The sequence below is a fragment of the Geotrypetes seraphini genome, chromosome 6 (assembly GCF_902459505.1).
Source record: "Geotrypetes seraphini chromosome 6, aGeoSer1.1, whole genome shotgun sequence".
Taxonomy (NCBI): domain Eukaryota; kingdom Metazoa; phylum Chordata; class Amphibia; order Gymnophiona; family Dermophiidae; genus Geotrypetes; species Geotrypetes seraphini.
In genome coordinates this window covers 1,375,967-1,394,145 of record NC_047089.1, presented here as the reverse complement: position 1 = coordinate 1,394,145, position 18,179 = coordinate 1,375,967, and the positions used below count along the sequence as shown (strand labels likewise).

Below are 18,179 nucleotides of genomic sequence, written 5' to 3'. Positions count from 1 at the left end.
GAAGCAGGATTCGTAGAAGCTGTGAGGGACTGCTTCATGGAGCAACTAGTCAAGGAACCGACGCGAGGGGATGCTACTCTTGACTTCATCCTTAACGGATTAGGGGGGCCTGCAAGAGGGGTAGAAGTGGGAGGAACACTAGGCAACAGTGATCACAACATGATCAGATTCACATTAGAAAGAGGGTCACCCATAGTGGGGAGGACCGCAACGACTGCACTCAACTTCAGGAAAGGGAACTATGTTGCTATGAGGAAAATGGTGGGGAGGAAGCTCAGGAACAGCTTTAGGATGGAGACTGTAGGGAGCGCCTGGACCCTTCTCAGGGACACACTGCAGGAAGCGCAAAAACTGTACATCCCCAGTTTCAGGAAAGGCCGCAAGAACAAGCGGTCAAAAGACCCGGTTTGGATGACACATGAAGTAAAGAAGGTAATCAGTGACAAGAAAGTGTCCTTCCGGAAATGGAAAAGGGATCCATAAGAACATAAGAACATAAGAAGCGCCATCTCCGGATCAGACCTTCGGTCCATCAAGTCCGGCGATCCGCACACGCGGAGGCCCTGCTAGGTATACACCTGGCTTATTTTATAGCCAACCATATCTTTATATGCCTCTCTCAAGGAGATATGCATCTAGTTTGCTTTTGAAGCCTAGGACTGTCGATTCCGCAATAATCTCCCCTGGGAGAGTATTCCAGATGTCAACCACTCTCTGTGTGAAGCAGAACTTCCTGATATTAGTCCTGAACTTGCCCCCCCTTAGCTTCATTTCATGTCCTCTTGTCCGTGTCAAATTGGACAATGTAAATAGTTTTTTCTGCTCTATTTTGTCGATTCCTTTCAGTATTTTGAAGGTTTCGATCATATCCCCACGCAGTCTCCTTTTCTCAAGGGAGAACAATCCCAGTGTTTTAAGTCGATCCTCATATTCCAGTTTCTCCATACCCTTCACTAGTTTAGTTGCTCGTCTCTGCACCCTCTCCAGCAGTTTTATATCCTTCTTTAAGTAGGGAGACCAATGTTGGACGCAGTATTCCAAGTGGGGTCTGACCATTGCCCTATAAAGCGGCATTATAACTTTCTCCGATCTACTCGAGATTCCTTTCTTTATCATGCCCAACATTCTATTTGCCTTATTTGCTGCTGCCGCGCATTGTGCCGACGGCTTCAGGGTCCTATCTATCAGTACACCCAGATCCCTTTCTTGTTCACTTTTTCCCAGAGTTGCACCTGACATTCTGTACTCGTATTCCTTATTTTTACTGCCTAAATGCATTACCTTGCATTTCTCCACGTTGAACTTCATCTGCCATTTCTCCGCCCATTTTTCTAACCGACACAAGTCGCTCTGGAGTTCCTCACTGTCCTCCTGCGATCTGATTGCCCGGCAGAGTTTTGTGTCGTCTGCAAACTTGATGATCTCACTGGATGTTCCGTTTTCCAGGTCATTGATATAAATATTAAAAAGGATCGGCCCAAGTACCGAGCCTTGGGGTACACCACTAGTCACTTTCTCCCAGTCGGAGAACTTCCCATTTATGCCCACTCTCTGCTTCCTGTTTTCCAGCCATTTGCCTATCCATCTTTGTATATCTCCCTCTATGCCATGGCTTTGTAGTTTCCTAAGAAGTCTTTTGTGTGGAACTTTGTCAAATGCTTTCTGGAAGTCCAAGTATATTATGTCCACCAGCTTTCCACTATCAATTTGCTCGTTCACGGTCTCAAAGAATTGGAGTAAATTCGTCAAACACGATTTCCCTTTCCTGAATCCATGTTGACTGGGTTTCATCAAGTCATGTGTGTCCAAGTGCTGAACTATGCTATCCTTGATCAGTGATTCAATCATCTTGCCGGGGACAGATGTAAGACTCACAGGTCTATAGTTGCCCGGTTCTCCTCTCGATCCTTTTTTGAAAATTGGCGTGACGTTCGCTTTCCTCCAGTCGTCTGGTATCTGACCAGTTCTGATTGACAGGTTTGCAAGTTTTTGCAGTAACTCTCCGATTTCGACCTTCAATTCCTTCAAGACTCTCGGGTGAATTTCATCCGGTCCAGGGGATTTGTCACTTTTAAGTTTGTCGATCTGGTAGTATATCTGATCTAAGTTCACTTCAACTGTGGTGAGGCTGTCCTTTATTTCTCCTGTAAACAGTTTTTCCAACGGAGGAAAATCACCAGGAGCACAGGAAATGCCAAAAGGAATGCCACCGAGAGATTAGAAAAGCAAAAGGGAAATACGAGGAGGGGCTGGCCAGGGAGGTGAAAAACTTCAAGGCATTCTTCAGTTACGTAAAGGGGAAGCAACCAGTGAGAGAGGAGGTGGGGCCATTGGACGATGGGGATAGGAAGGGAGTGATTAAGGAGAATAAAGAGGTAGCTGAGAGGTTGAACACGTTCTTCTCGTCGGTCTTCACGAGCGAGGACACGTCCAATATACCGGACTCAGAGGAGCTCATGAGTGGGGAGCAGGCCAAAAGATTGGGGCATATAGAGGTAAGTCGGGAGGATGTCCTCAAGCAGATTGACAGACTGAAAAGCGGCAAATCACCGGGACCGGACGGGATCCACCCAAGGGTTCTAAAGGAACTAAGTCAGGAAATAGCGGGCGCAATCCAGCATGTTTGCAACCTATCCTTGAAAACTGGAGAGGTACCAGAGGACTGGAAACTGGCGAATGTCACACCTATCTTTAAGAAGGGATCGAGAGGTAACCCCGGGAACTACAGGCCGGTGAGCCTGACTTCAGTTATAGGGAAGATGGTGGAAGCAATGATCAAGGACAGCATTTGCGAGCACATCGAGAAAAATGGCCTACTGCGGACAAGCCAGCACGGATTCTGTAAGGGAAGGTCGTGCCTGACAAACCTTCTGTACTTCTTTGAGGGAATAAGCAGTCAGGTGGACAAAGGGGAACCCTTAGACATCATTTACCTCGATTTTCAAAAGGCCTTTGACAAGGTGCCACATGAAAGGCTGCTTAGGAAGCTGTGGAACCACGGGGGGGGGGGGGGCGGGGATGTACACAGATGGATCAAGCACTGGCTGTCAGGTAGACTACAGAGGGTCGGAGTAAAGGGCCAATATTCTGACTGGCGGGGAGTCACGAGCGGTGTGCCGCAGGGATCGGTGCTGGGGCCGCTACTCTTCAATATATTTATCAATGACCTGGAAATGGAGGCAAAGTGTGAGGTTATAAAATTTGCAGACGATACCAAGCTCTGCGCCAGAGTTAGGACCAGGGAGGAGTGTGAGGAACTGCAAAGGGACCTCGATAAGCTGGAGGACTGGGCAAACAAATGGCAAATGCGCTTTAACGTAGATAAATGCAAGGTCATGCACATAGGGAAAAAGAACCCGTTGTTCGAGTATAAAATGGGGGGGAGATTGCTGGAAGACACCGGACTTGAGAGAGACTTGGGTGTGCTAGTGGATCCATCCATGAAACCATCCGCACAGTGTGCAGCAGCCTCGAAGAAAGCCAACAGGATGCTGGGCATCATCAAGAGGGGCATATCAACCAGGACGCGGGAAGTCATCATGCCGCTGTATCGAGCGATGGTGCGCCCACATCTGGAATACTGCGTTCAATATTGGTCGCCGCACCTCAAGAAGGACATGGCAGTTCTTGAGAGAGTCCAAAGGAGGGCAACGAAACTGGTAAGAGGGCTGGAAAACTGCCCATATGCTGAGAGGCTGGATAAACTGGGGCTCTTCTCTCTGGAAAAGAGGAGGCTCAGGGGGGATATGATAGAGACCTTCAAAATACTTAGGGGCATAGAGAGGGTGGACAGGGACAGGTTCTTCAGACTAAAAGGGACGACAGGTACGAGGGGGCACTCAGAGAAACTGAAGGGAGATAGGTTCAAATCAAATGCAAGGAAGTTTTTCTTCACCCAAAGGGTCGTGGACAAATGGAATGCGCTCCCGGAGAAAGTGATCCGGCAGAGTACAGTACAGGGATTCAAACAGGGATTGGACAGATTCCTGAGGGAAAAGGGGATCATGGGGTACTGAGGGAGGTGCTGGGGTGTTGCATAAGTATAGACAGCTCACCAGGTCGTGCAGGTGCAAGGCCGGAGGGTTAGGACATTGATGGGAAGATAGGACTTCGATGAGAAACCTAGGGGGCAAGGGGGCCCCTTCTGGTGATTAACCTGTTGGGCCGCCGCGGGGGCGGACTGCTGGGCGGGATGGACCTCTGGTCTGACCCGGCAGAGGCACTGCTTATGTTCTTATGTGTATTAGATAAAATCATACGAACTTATAAATACACACTTGATTAACTTTCATGTAACACGTTAAATACAACATTTCATTACATATTTATACTAAACTAAACTAAACCTTGGGTTTGTATACCGCATCATCTCTACATTAGCAAAGCTCGACACGGTTAACGGTAGGGTAGGTTAGGGTTAGGTTAGGGTAGAAAGGAACTCCAGTGAAAGGAAAAGACAAAATGAAGAGAAAATTTAGGACAGAGTAACCAGAGAAAGGAAGAGTTACATTTTTGAAAATAACCAGGTTTTCAGATGTTTACGGAAGATTTGGAGGGAGCTCAGATTCCTAAGAGGGGAGGTAAGATTGTTCCAGAGCTCAGTGATTCTGAAAGGGAGGGAGGAACCTAGTTTTCCTACAAGGGAAACGTCTTTTCGAGAGGGAAAGGAAAGTTTCAGTTTTTGGGTAGATCTGGTGGAATTGGGGTTAGAGGAATTCCAAGAAGAGGAATAAAAGGGGGGAGAATGCCATGTAGGATCTTGAAAGTAAGGCAGGCACATTTGAAGTGGACTCTGGAGATTATCGGGAGCCAGTGGAGCTTGGACAAAAGTGGTGAGACGTGGTGGAATTTGCTTTTTGCGAAGATAAGCTTAGCAGCGGCATTTTGAATCCGCTGGAGTCTTTGAAGGTTTTTCTTTGTTAGGCTTAGGTAGATAGAGTTGCAATAGTCCAGTCTGGAAAGGATGGTGGATTGGACAAGGACAGCAAAGTGTTTTTGATGGAAACAGGTTCTCACTTTCCTTAGCATGTGAAGGCTGAAGAAACATTTTTTTATTAGGGAGTTGAGGTGATCGTCGAAGGAAAGTGTAGAGTCAATGATGACTCCCAGAATTTTACTTGAGTATTCAAGATGCAGGGTGGGGCCAGAGGACAGTGGGATGGAGGTGGGCAGTTGGTCCAGTTTTGGGCCGAGCCAGAGAAGTTTTGTTTTGGATTCGTTCAGTTTCATCTGCACAGTGTGGGCCCAGGATTGAAGGTTCGATATACATGAGGATATGTTTGCAGAGAGGTTGGTGAGGTTCCGGTTGGTCTTGAGGAGAACAAAGATGTCATCTGCGTAAGTAGTGTTTCAAGTGGGGAGAAATAGAGGAGTTTAAGGGAGGACATGTAAATGTTGAAGAGGATAGGAAAGAGAGGTGAGCCTTGTGGGACTCCACATATCGGGTTCCAGGGGGAGGAAGAAGTGATCTTCATGTTGACTGTGTAGGAGCAGGAGCGTAAGAACTTCGAGAACCAGTCAAGGACTGTGGAGTTAATGCCTATCTCGGTGAGTTGGTAAATTAGGATATCATGATGGATGACATCAAAAGCTGCAGAGAAGTCGAATTGAAGAAGGATGGCGAACTTGTTGCGAGAATGGAGATGTTGAACTTTTGAGATTAAGGAGGTCAGAAGGGATTCAGTGCTGAAGTTGGGACGGAAGCCGTATTGGTAGGGTAGAAGAATGGTAAATTTTTCAAGGTAGGAAGATAGTTGAGTGGATATGATGGATTCTAGCATCTTGGTAAGGAGAGGAATGTTTGCTATTGCACGGTAGCTGGATGGTGTGGAGGGGTCTAGATCAGGTTTTTTCAGTAATGGGGTTAAGGAGATATGGCCCATTTCTGGGGAGAAAAGACCCAAATGGAGGTCGGAATTTATGAGAATGGTAAGAGATGAGATGGCCTGAGGGGGAGTGTTCTCGTAAAGGTAGGCGGGGAATGGATCCAAGGTACAGTTGCAGGATTTCAATTTGAGGCAGAGATTATGGACCAGGGATTCAGAAACTAGTTCGAAGGAGACCAGGATCTGTCGGCTGGGATGGGATAGGAGTCTATTGGGATAGGATTGGGGTCGATTGGAATCAAAGATTTGTAGGAGATTGCAGGTGGGAAGGAGCGCCTCAAGGTGGAGACCTTATCGCTGAAGAACTTTGCTAGAGAATCGGCTGAGGGGGAGGAGGAGAGGATGGAGTCATTTTTGGAGGTTAAGGAACGCCAGATGTTAAATAATGTGCTACTCTGGTTGTTGGATTTGGAGATTTTGTCACCGTAGAAGTTTTTCCTTGCTTTTTTTAGAACAGTATTGTAGAATTTAATATTGACCCTCCAGGAGTGTCTGTCTGTAGGGGATTTAGATTTTTTCCATTTTCGTTCCAGAGCTCGGCATTTCTGTGTCAGTTCTCTGTGGTATGGGAGGTACCAAGGGGCCTTACGGGAATAGGAGATGGTTTTAGTGGAGAGAGGGGTGAGGGAATGGAAGGTGGACTCGGAGATGGCGACCCAGTTTTGCCAGTTAGTTTCTGGTTCTGCTGGTTTAGGGATGGGGGAAAATTTGCCATGAAAATTGGTTCAGAACAGATTGCTCGAGATTTTTTTCGGAAGGTAATAGAATTTGAGGTGCAGGATGGGGGCCCAAAATGTGACATGAAGATTGGGAGACAGAAAGCCCCTAGGAAGTGGTCGGACCAGGGGACGATTTCCCCAGTGAATGTCGTCGGTTGAGGTTTTGTGGGTAGTGAGATCTAGAAAATTGATGAGGTCTAGTATGTGGCCTTTTTCGTGGGTTGGGGAGAGTGTGGGGGGGGGAAAGCCTAAAGAGGAGAGGAAGCTATTAAATTCAATTGCATCCTTGCTGGTGACATCGTCAAGGTGGAGATTGATGTCTCCGATGATCAATAATCTTTGAAATTTGAGGAAGGCGTTTGTTATGGTTTCAAAGACGAGTTCGGAGGAATTGTTCCAAGGGGTAGGTGGGCGGTATAGAAGCAGGATACCCAGTGGATGAGGGTGGAGTTCATCGTTAACTGAGGCTAATATGCATTCTAATGAGGAGAGGCTGCCCTTTTCAAGGAGCTGGACATCGAAGAATGATTTGAAAAGGAGAGCCAGGCCACCTCCTTTTCGGTTAGGTCTGGGAGAGAAGAGGCCTTGGTAGCCGTGGGAGCAAAGTTCGTTTTGAGTAAATTGGTCATCTTTTGTGATCCAAGATTCTGTGATGAATAGGAATCCGGGGTCTGGGTCTTCTTGAATATTATGTAATATACCTAATATCTAAACAATTAGTATTAAATAGAAAACCCTCCCATCTCATCCCCTCCCGTTACAGAATTACATCCAAATACAGCAAAACTATTGATATATTCATATACATTAAGAACATAAGAACATAAGAAATTGCCTCCACTGGGTCAGACCAGAGGACCATCGTGCTCAGCGGTCTGCTTCCGCGGCGGCCCATCAGGTCCATGACCTGTGAAGTGGTTTCTGACTATTCTTATAACCTACCTCTACTTCTATCTGTACCCCTCAATCCCCTTTTCTTTTAGGAACCTATCTAGACCCTCCTTGAACCCCTGTAGCGTGCTCTGGCCTATCACAGCCTCCGGGAGCACGTTCCATGTGTCCACCACCCTCTGAGTGAAAAAGAACTTCCTAGCATTTGTTCTAAACTTGTCCTTTTTCAATTTCTCCGAGTGCCCCCTTGTACTTGTGGCTCCCCACAGCCTGAAGAATTTGTCCCTTTCTACCTTCTCTATGCCCTTCATGATTTTGAAGGTTTCTATCATGTCTCCTCTAAGTCTCCGCTTTTCCATGGAGAATAGCCCCAGCATTTCCAATCTGTCAGCGTATGAGAAGTTTTCCATACCTTTTATCAGCTTTGTCGCTCTTCTCTGGACTCCCTCAAGTACCGCCATGTCCTTTTTGAGGTACGGCGACCAGTACTGGACACAGTACTCAGTACATTATGAGATGAATAAAATAATACCCACCCTTTTCCCCTCCTATCAAATATCTTACTTTGGGAAAATGTTATCATTCATTACAAAAGTCTGTTAATGGTCTCCAGATCTTCTGAAATTTACCAAAATATCCTTTCTGTGTTGCTATTGTACGTTCCATTTTATATATATAGCATACAGAATTCCACCAAAAGTTATAATTTAATCTGTCATAATTTTTCCAATTGTATGTTATTTGTTGAAACATAGAAACATAGAAAAATGACAGCAGAAAAGGGCCATAGCCCATCTAGTCTGCCCACACTAAAGATCCCCTTCCCTAAATTTATTCTCCCAGATATCCTATATGTCATCGAGTCTGCCTATTCCGATGATTCTCCCCCCACTATTACCCTCTTAGAGATCCCACATGCGCATCCCATTTATTCTTAAAATCTGGCACGCTGCTGGCCAGTCCTTCGCCTAAAAGCTGGATTCTGTAACCGGTGTCTGTCAAAAACAACACCGGTTACAGAATCCCCCTCCCCACAACGATCCAGGCAGGAGGGTGCCCAAGCCCTCCTGCCATGTCAAACCACCAACCCCCCCCCAACACGATCGGGGCAAGAGGGAGCCCAAGCCCTCTTGCCCCATGGCAGCCGCGACCTCCCTCCCCCAACTCGATTGGGCCAGGAGGGAGCCCAAGCCCTCCTGGCCCAGGCGACCCCCCCCTACTCCCACCCCCCACTACATTACGGGCATTACGGCATCCTCGACAACCCCCCTCCCCCCAACTCCTCCCCCCCAGAACCTCCGATCGGCCCCCCCCAGCCGATCTGTGACCCCCCGGCCGACCCCATGACACCCCCACCCCACCCCCCTTCCCCGTACCTTTGTTAGGTTGGCCGGACAGACGGGTGCCAAACCCGTCCGTCCGGAAGGCAGCCCTCCGAAGAATGGGGCCGGATTGGCCCAGCCTAACCAAAGCCCCGCCTACTGGTGGGGCCTAAGGCGCCTGGGCCAATCAGAATAGGCCCGGGAGCCTTAGGCCCCTCCTGTGGGCAGTTCAGGTAGAGGAGTGATGGCATCGTAGTAGGGGAGATGAGGCATCTGTCCTGCCGTGATGGTTAGGTTGCCGGGCCGCTGAACTGATGACACCAGCAGCCATCAGCTCAGCGGCCCCTTTTTCGGCACTTAGACCTGGTTTTATTTCGTCTAAGTGAAAAAGGTCTAAGTGCCGACTAGGCAACCTTTAACTGTTTTGGTTATACCTGTTATACCTAGGTGTAGGTCGGCCCACCTCCCACCCACTGCCCGCCCTTTCCCCTCCTCTAAACACACCACTTTTCTCTCTGTGCGTTTAGTGGCAGGGGAAAGGCCTAAGCTGTTTTTAGATATATCTAAAAACCAGCTTTGGTTATGGGTACTTGGACGATCAGGCATTTTGATCGTCCAAGTAGCCACTTCAGACACTTTTTAGACGTGTTTTTTTTTTTTTATTATTATTACCCCCGTAACTTTTAAGCTGCTAAATGAAGAAGAATCTTCATTTGGAAACTCTGGAGTCCTTTTACTGCAAATGCTCAGGCATTTAGTGTTAATTTTGTGAGCAGCGTGTCCCACACACTGAAAAAGAGATTTTACTTTATAGCACCCGGGGGGGGGGGGGCTGGGCTGAAGAGTTCTTCAGTAATTGCTTAGCATGGTTATATTAGTACACGCTAATCAAATAGCGAGTGATAAGTGCCTGAGCCCTCAATGCTAGGGACTCATGCTCATGCAGTAAAAATGGCCTTAGTGCCTGGGAATGACCCAAGCAAGACTGCAGTAAGGACACTTTTTATTACAGTTTTGCTAAAAGTGTCCTATAGGCTGCTAAGCTAGGATGAAAATAGCACAAGGCTTATTTTTGAATATTGGGTCCTCTCTTACTGCCAGTGATGCCCATGAGGTTAAGATGGGGGTGAAGAGAGACAATTTGGGACCTATATTCAAAACAATATAATCAGGCAGGGGGGAAAGGGAACGGGGACTTGTATACCGCCTTTTTGTGGCTTTTGTGGGAATTGGAGGATTAAGTGATTTGCCCAGGGGTGCTCTACCAGTAAGCCGAACATACCCAGTGTTGTCCTTCTGACTGCCAGGGAACATGACCGCTTAAATAACAGCCCTCCCTTTGCCTACTTGGCACTTAACAAATGAAGCTCGATTTTATAGCTAAGCGGCTAGATGCCATATGCTGAGAATTGTGCTGATGTTATGGCCATGTGAAGAGAGAGGGTCAATTCCTACCATCAGTGAAGATCCTGAAAGATAGAGTGAGATGTGGAGAGATATGTGACACTCTCTTCTTACCGTTGGCAATGGAACCAAGAGACAGGGAGGTACTTAGACACAGTCGGAAGAGAGGATGGATGTGAAAGGGCTGAGCTGTTCTTTTCTTCTGGAAACACAGTTCCCGCTGTATTAACATAGAAAGGACGGGACTAGATGGCCTTCGTTCAATTGTAGTAACCAGAACACATTCACCTAGAGCAGAACAGAATGACATACTTATTAAGCCTCTTTCACAGAGTATATGGAGAGAGACTAAATGCTGCTAGAGAATTTTCCTGTCCCGTCCCCGCAAGTTCTTTTCTTCTCCCTGCCCCATTCCTGCAAGCTCTGTCCTCATCTGCACAAGCCTCAAACACTTCAAAATCATAATTGCTTGAGGCTTGTGCAGTTAAGGCAGAGCTTCCAAGTTTATTAAAATTTTGATAAAACGCAAATCAAAGTTTCTAAGCTTATAGGAATGGGGAAGGGACTGGAACAGCACCAAAACTCACAGGAACTGGATGGGAAAATTGAGTTCCTGAGGGGATGTCATTCTCTAGTCTATGCTAATACCCTCACTTAACAGAGAGACTTTTTCTCCCCATACAGAAAACCTTTCCTGCCTTAACCATACAGAGAATACTTTATGCTAACACTCTTATGATATTCCAATCATTTCTATATAGTTTGCCAAATGCACACAGCTCAGTACCTCACATTAACCATGAAGAGAAAAATCCCTGCTCGACAGACAGACCAACAGGACAAACAAGGTAGGAACTTAGACGTGGGTGTTTTAATTGTTTCATAGGCTGATGTCTTTTTCTTTTCATTTCAACCATGTTGCATTTTATTCCTACGTTTCTTACTTGCATAGTTTGCACTTTCATTTTGATCAATTTTTGTTTTTTTTTTACAAACTTCAAATGTTCAGATTTTATTCATATGCTATATAATTTTTTTTTTTTTAAATATCTTTATTCCTTTTTACATTATACAAACAAGTGTACAATAAATCAAGTCATATTATACATTCTTCACTTGAAACTTTACAATCATCTTATACCATAAATTACCTCCCTCCCTCCCTTTCCAAATATTTTTGTAACTACTCATCCTAATGTCATAAAACCCACCCATCCACCCTCCCACCCTATACATACTAAATGGGGATAAATTCAATTATTTATTATAGTAATCAATTAATGGTCCCCACACATCTTTAAATTTCTTATAATATCCTCTCTTAATCGCCAATGTTTTTTCCATTTCATACACATGACAAACAGTAATTCAACCCCCTGTAGTCTTTCCAATTGTATGTTATTTGTTGGATGGCAACTCCTGTTAAAATCATTAACAGTTTATTATTATTCGATGAAATTTGACTTTTGGCCCTCATAGACATCCCAAACAAAACTGTGTCATATGACAGGGCCACATGATTCTCTAACATACAATTTATTTGTCCCCAGATCAATTTCCAAAAATTATTAATAAGAGGACAATAAAATAATAAATGATCTAGAGTTCCAGCCTCAAGATGACAATGCCAACATCTATTAGACTTAGAGCAATCCAATTTTTGTAAACGAACAGGGGTCCAGAGTGCTCTATGCAACAGGAAAAACCATGTTTGCCTCATAGACGCAGACAATGTACATCTTATCCTCCAAGACCAAATACGTGGCCATTGAGATGCATTAATTTTATGCTTAATCTCAATGCTCCAAATATCTCTAAGTGGGGGGGGGGGCATGGCTTGGAGCACGCAAAATGGTCGCATAACCGCGGAGCTCCCTGAACCCAGACAACAAACTGAAAGGAAAAGTTGTTTTGAATCGCGCACCCGCGTTACAAATAAATAAAATCAGCTTCGGAAATGGCAACAACAAGGCAGGGGAAGTCGGAGAAGCCGTGCACTTCCGGTGTTTCAGCGAAAAGATCGAAAGTTACTCCGGTGTCGGCCTCAAGTGTCCCAATCCCGCTGGAAACTGAGGAATACTCAGACAAAGCAGACATTATGGCAGAACTATTTAACATTAAATTAATGCTGTCTGACAACGCTGGAAAGATTTTGGAGGTCAAAGAGGAAGTGCTAAGTCTGAAGCAGGAGATTCAGACTGAAAGGCTGAGGATGTCTGCGATTGAAGAGAGAGTCGAACTACTGGAAGCTGTTACACAAAACTGTGAAAGTGACAGACAGACTGTAGAAAGCTTGAAAAATCAGCTGATAGATTTGGAGAATCGGGGGAAAAGGAAGAACATAAGAGTGCTTGGTCTGGCTGAATATCTTGAAGGGGGAGACACTATACAGTTTTTAGAGAACTTGTTACCTAAACTGTTACAGTTAAACTCCAAGTGGCCGTTGGAAATAGAACGGGCTCATAGAGAATGGCCCCAGACCCTTGATTTTTAAAGTTTTAAGATACCAGCAGGCTTTAGAAATCTTAAAAGTAGCAAAAGCGAATAAAAATTTAAATTATAAAGGGTCTAAATTGTTGCTGGTCCCAGACTTTGCAAAACACACAGCAAACATCAGAAAGCAGTTTCTTATACTGAGGCAGCAGTTGAAAGAAAAAGGTTACATGTACGGCTTGTACTATCCATCTTCCATGAGAGCGTCTACTGGAAATAAGTCCTGGTATTTTCAAGACCCTGCAAAACTTAAAGAATTTCTATCACAAGAGGAACCGATGTCTACATGAAGGACAATTAGAAACATAGAAACATAGAAAGATGACGGCAGAAAAGGGCTATAGCCCATCAAGTCTGCCCACTCTACTGACCCACCCCGATAAGTCTAGATGCTAGTGATTCGTGCTATGTAGGGATCCCACGTACATGTCCCATTTACTTTTAAAGTCAAGCACGCCGGTGGCCTCGACCACCTGCACCGGAAGCTTATTCCAGTGATCTACCACCCTTTCCGTGAAAAAATACTTCCTGGTGTCACTATTAAACTTTCCTCCTCTGAGTTTAAGCGGATGCCCTCTTGTGGTCGAGGGTCCCCTGGGCAAGAGGAAGACATCTTCCACCTCGACCCGTCCTGTGATGTATTTAAATGTCTCAATCATGTCCCCTCTCTCCCTGCGTTCCTCTAGAGTGTAGAGCCGCAGTCTGCTCAGTCTCTCTTCGTATGAGAGACCCTTGAACCCCAAGATCATCCTAGTGGCCATCCGCTGAACCGATTCGATTCTAATCACGTCTTTACGGTAATGTGGCCTCCAGAACTGCACACAGTACTCCAGATGAGGTCTCACCATGGTCCTGTACAGCGGCATTATGACTTCTGGTTTCCGACTGACGAAACTTCTTTTGATACATCCCATCATTTGCCTTGCCTTGGATGTGGCCTTCTCTACCTGCTTGGCAGCCTTCATGTCTGCACTGATGATTACTCCCAAATCTCGTTCTGCTGAGGTCGTGGCTAATGTTTCTCCATTTAGGGTGTAAGTTCTGCACGGATTTCTGCTACCGAGGTGCATGACCTTACATTTCATAGCATTGAAGCCTAGCTGCCATGTCGAGGACCAGTTTTCCAAAGTACGAAGGTCCTGTGTCATACTATCCTGTAAAAAGCTTTCACTTACTATGTTGCACAGTTTTGCATCGTCGGCGAATAACGTTGCTTTACCCTGTAGCCCTCGTGTCAAGTCCCTTATGAATATGTTAAAAAGGAGAGGACCCAGGACCGAGCCCTGCGGCACTCCGCTGGTCACCTCTGATGTTTCAGAAAGGGTACCATTGACCATCACCCTCTGAAGTCTACCACTCAGCCAATCATTGACCCATGCAGTTATCGTCTCGCCCAACCCCATTGATTTCATCTTATTTAGTAGCCTGCAGTGTGGGACGCTGTCAAAAGCTTTGCTGAAATCCAAGTATACTATGTCCAGAGACTCTCCTGAGTCCAACTTTTCTGTTAAAGGAAAAAGAGAAAATGGAGAAGACTCATTTTGAAGAGAAGAAAAGAGGGGAAAAAAAAGGAAGACAGAAGGAAAAAAAAAAAAGAAGTGGATTGATACTGGTCCAAGTTATTTTTACTGCATTTTATTGCAGATGAAGAGCTTTTGACTAATTTTTCAATATTGTGAATTTACTGATACATTTTTAATTTAACAAGAAATTAATTTATTTATGAGAGTTATTATAAATATAACATATATATTTACCCAACTACTAATTATTAACTATTATGAATAACAATATTTGATTAATATAAGGAAATAAATATAGGATACTGAATATTTCAAAAAGGGATTATTAATAAAACAGGAAATCATTTTAGAATTTTATTAATAAATATGAAAATATATATTTTATTCCAATATTTATTTATATTGAATATATTATGAATGATTCTTACATGAGAATGTTTAAAATAAATTGGTTAGATGCTGGTATTAATAATATATTAACTGTATGAATGAATATATTTAAATTAACAATGAATATTTAATATACATGGAATTATAGTTAAATTTGAAAATGTTAATATTAAGATGGGACATATATTACTTTGAAGAGAAGATAGTTTTATAATTTTTTATGAATTAATTAAATATGAATCTTAAAATAATTATATATTTTACCTAGATACTAATTGATATGAAATACAAAAATTATTAAATAAAGGGTTAAGTCTGGGAACTGGGATTTTTAAAGAAGAGATATTTAATAGGAGATAAAGAATTTTACGATATTAATTATTTATATGAATAATTTATATGAATATTTATATTGAATTCATTATAGATAATTTTATGTAATTTGCTACAATGAAATATTAATATTAATGTCAATAATTATTAATTGAATGATTAAATATATATAGATATAAATAATTAAATAATTACATATGTGGGGGAAAAGAATAGCTGAATTTTTTGAGATATGTTAATTCAATATGGAGGGATATTAGTTGCCTGGGGGAGGGGGTTTAGGGTCTGCTATACCAATGTGTGTTCCAAGTCAGATAATGATTATGGGGGGGAGGGGAGGGAGAAAAGAGGGAGGGAGGGGGGTTCAGAGGAATAATATATTTATGAGGAATGAAAATGGGAAAAATGTAAAATTTGAATTCTTTCTTTATACTTTTATTTTCGGGGGGGGGGGGGGGGAAGGGATGGGGGATTGGATGAAGGAAATATATTTACTTAATGTGCTGAGGTCTGGTCATCTTTATTATTATAGAAGTATTTGCCAACATTTAATTATAAAATAGATGGATATAAAAATTTATTCTATTAATGTCAATGGTTTAAATCATCCTATTAAGAGAAAGAAAGTACTAACGTTCCTTAAAAAGCAAAATGCGGACATATATTTTATTCAAGAGACGCACCTTTCTGAGATTGAATCTAAAAAGTTATCTGGGGGTTGGATTTCTAAATGTTTCTTTGCACCTGCAGTGGGGAAAAAAGCTGGAGTTGCTGTCCTGATAAATAGGAAGTGCAATGCTGATTTCAAATTAATAAACTATGATCCTTTAGGAAGATGGGTGCATATCAATATGGTTCTGGGAAATACAACCCTGGATTTATTCAATTTATATGCTCCTAATTCGAATCAAATGGAGTTTTTCAAACAAGTTCAACAATTACTGCTACCACTGGCTACTTCTAATTTAATCGTAGCAGGGGATTTCAATACTGTAATGGATCCAATTTTGGATGAGAGACCAAGTAGAATTATGAAATCGTTAGGTTTAGATAATTTGGTTCAATCTTGTAATTTAGTTGATATATGGTGTATTCTTCATTTTAATGATCGGGAATTCTCTTTTTGTTCTCAGGTCCACAAATCTTTTTCACAAATTGATTATATATTTGTGTCTAATAGTATAGCGCAGCGAGTGATGAATGCAGTTATTGATCCCATTGTAATTTCAGACCATGCTGGTGTGTGGATTGACTTTCAGAATAATGATATAGTACATTTCAATCCAATTTGGAGATTTGATAATGCTTTACTTGCGGATTCGAACTTTATGGAAGATTTTAAATTAAAGATGAATGAATTTTTTCAAATTAATAATTCGGACAGTATTAATGCTGAGATTTTGTGGAACGCATTTAAAGCAACAATAAGAGGAAATATTATTTCATATTCAGCATTTATCAAAAAACAACTTAAAAAACAATATGTTGATTTGGAAAAACAAATTAAAGTATTAGAAAATAAATTAATTAAGAACTGGGAACATAATACATTACAAAGTTTATTAAAAATAAAAGCGAAATATAATGAGATTTCTTCTCAATTTGTGAGGAAAGATATCTTCTATAAGCAATTTCAGTACTATGGTAATTCAAACAAAGCTGGAAGATTATTAGCTAATTTTCTTAAAGCAAAAAAAAGGAAATCTAAGATTATTGCAATTAAAGATACACAAGGCAACACACACACTAACACCAAAGATATTTTAATACAATTTCTTGATTTTTATAAAGATTTATATTCTTCTGAATCTTATGAAAATAAAGAACAAGAGGGATTAAATTTCTTAAACTCATTTATTGGACCAAATGTTCCGGATCATATAAAACGAAGTTTAGAAGATCCTATATCTTTAAAAGAAATAGAATCACATTAAAGTCTCTTAGAGTTGGATCCGCTCTGGGTGGTGATGGATATACTGTCGAATTCTATAAAACTTTTCAAAATATTATCTTACCATACTTATTAAATTTGTATCAATACCAAATAAATAATGGGAATATATCAGGTACTATGGCTGATTCGGTAATTATTGTCTTACCAAAACCAAACAGGGATCCTACCTTGGTTTCAAACTACAGGCCTATATCTTTATTAAATGTAGATGGTAAACTGATTGCTAAAGTATTAGCAATAAGATTGGCAAAAGCTCTTCCTTTTATTATTGATGTACACCAAACAGGATTTATTGCTAAAAGACACTCATCAAACAATACTAGATTAGCATTTCACTCTTTAAATTTAGCAAAAAATATGAATGATCCAGCTTTAGATGCAGAAAAAGCATTTGATAGAGTGGAATGGAGTTATATGTATCAAGCTCTGGAATGGTTTGGAATAGGCCCCGGTTTTATTAAAATGATTCAGACTTTGTATAGCTCTCCTGGTGCAAGATTATATATTAATAACAATTTATCAGATAGATTTAACTTGCGTAGGGGAGTTAGACAAGGATGTCCTTTGTCCCCCTTACTTTTTGATATTGTTTTAGAACCCTTATTAATTGCAATTAATCAAACTAAGGAGATAAAGGGAATCCCATTTTCTTACTGGGAATTTAAACTTTCTGAATATGCAGATGATATATTATTATATTTAAGAGAACTGGGGAATACTGTTCCAAGTTTACTTAATCTTCTAGAGAAATTTGGGAAATTTTCTGGATATAAAATTAATTGGAGTAAATCGGAAATTCTTCCAATTAATGTTCACTGTACCACAGGATTATTTGATTCATATTCATTTATTTGGAAAGAAGAAGGGTTAAAATATTTAGGAATTATTATCAAAAATACAATTGAAGATACAGTCAAAGAAAATGAAAATCTTTTATTAAAAAAAATAACAGAAATGTGTGAGCATTGGAATCCTTTACATCTTTCTTGGTGGGGAAGAGTTCAAACAATTAAAATGATGATATTGCCTGTAGTTTGTTATCAAATGAGTATGATACCAATATTTTTTCAGGGGTCATTCTATAAAAAGTTAAATAATATTCTTACAAAATTTGTTTGGTTTGGGAAAAGACCCAGAATTGCTTTAGTATCTTTACAAAGACCAATTGTGGAGGGAGGGGTAAATTTTCCAAATTTTTATAGGTACCATCAAGCCTTTATTCAAAGACAGGGTATGTATTGGATCCTCCCAGATCTCATGGAGAA

At 42.0% G+C, this 18,179-nt stretch overlaps 1 protein-coding gene across 1 annotated transcript in view; it reads right to left on the bottom strand.

The window, feature by feature from the left end:
• Nucleotides 1-18,179, bottom strand: part of DNHD1 (dynein heavy chain domain 1) — a 681,063-nt gene that overhangs the window by 119,372 nt on the left and 543,512 nt on the right. Inside the window, exon 38 of the mRNA XM_033948490.1 lies at nucleotides 10,336-10,509. Within this exon, the coding sequence (XP_033804381.1) occupies nucleotides 10,336-10,509 (174 nt within the window). The remainder of the gene's footprint in view (nucleotides 1-10,335; nucleotides 10,510-18,179) is intronic.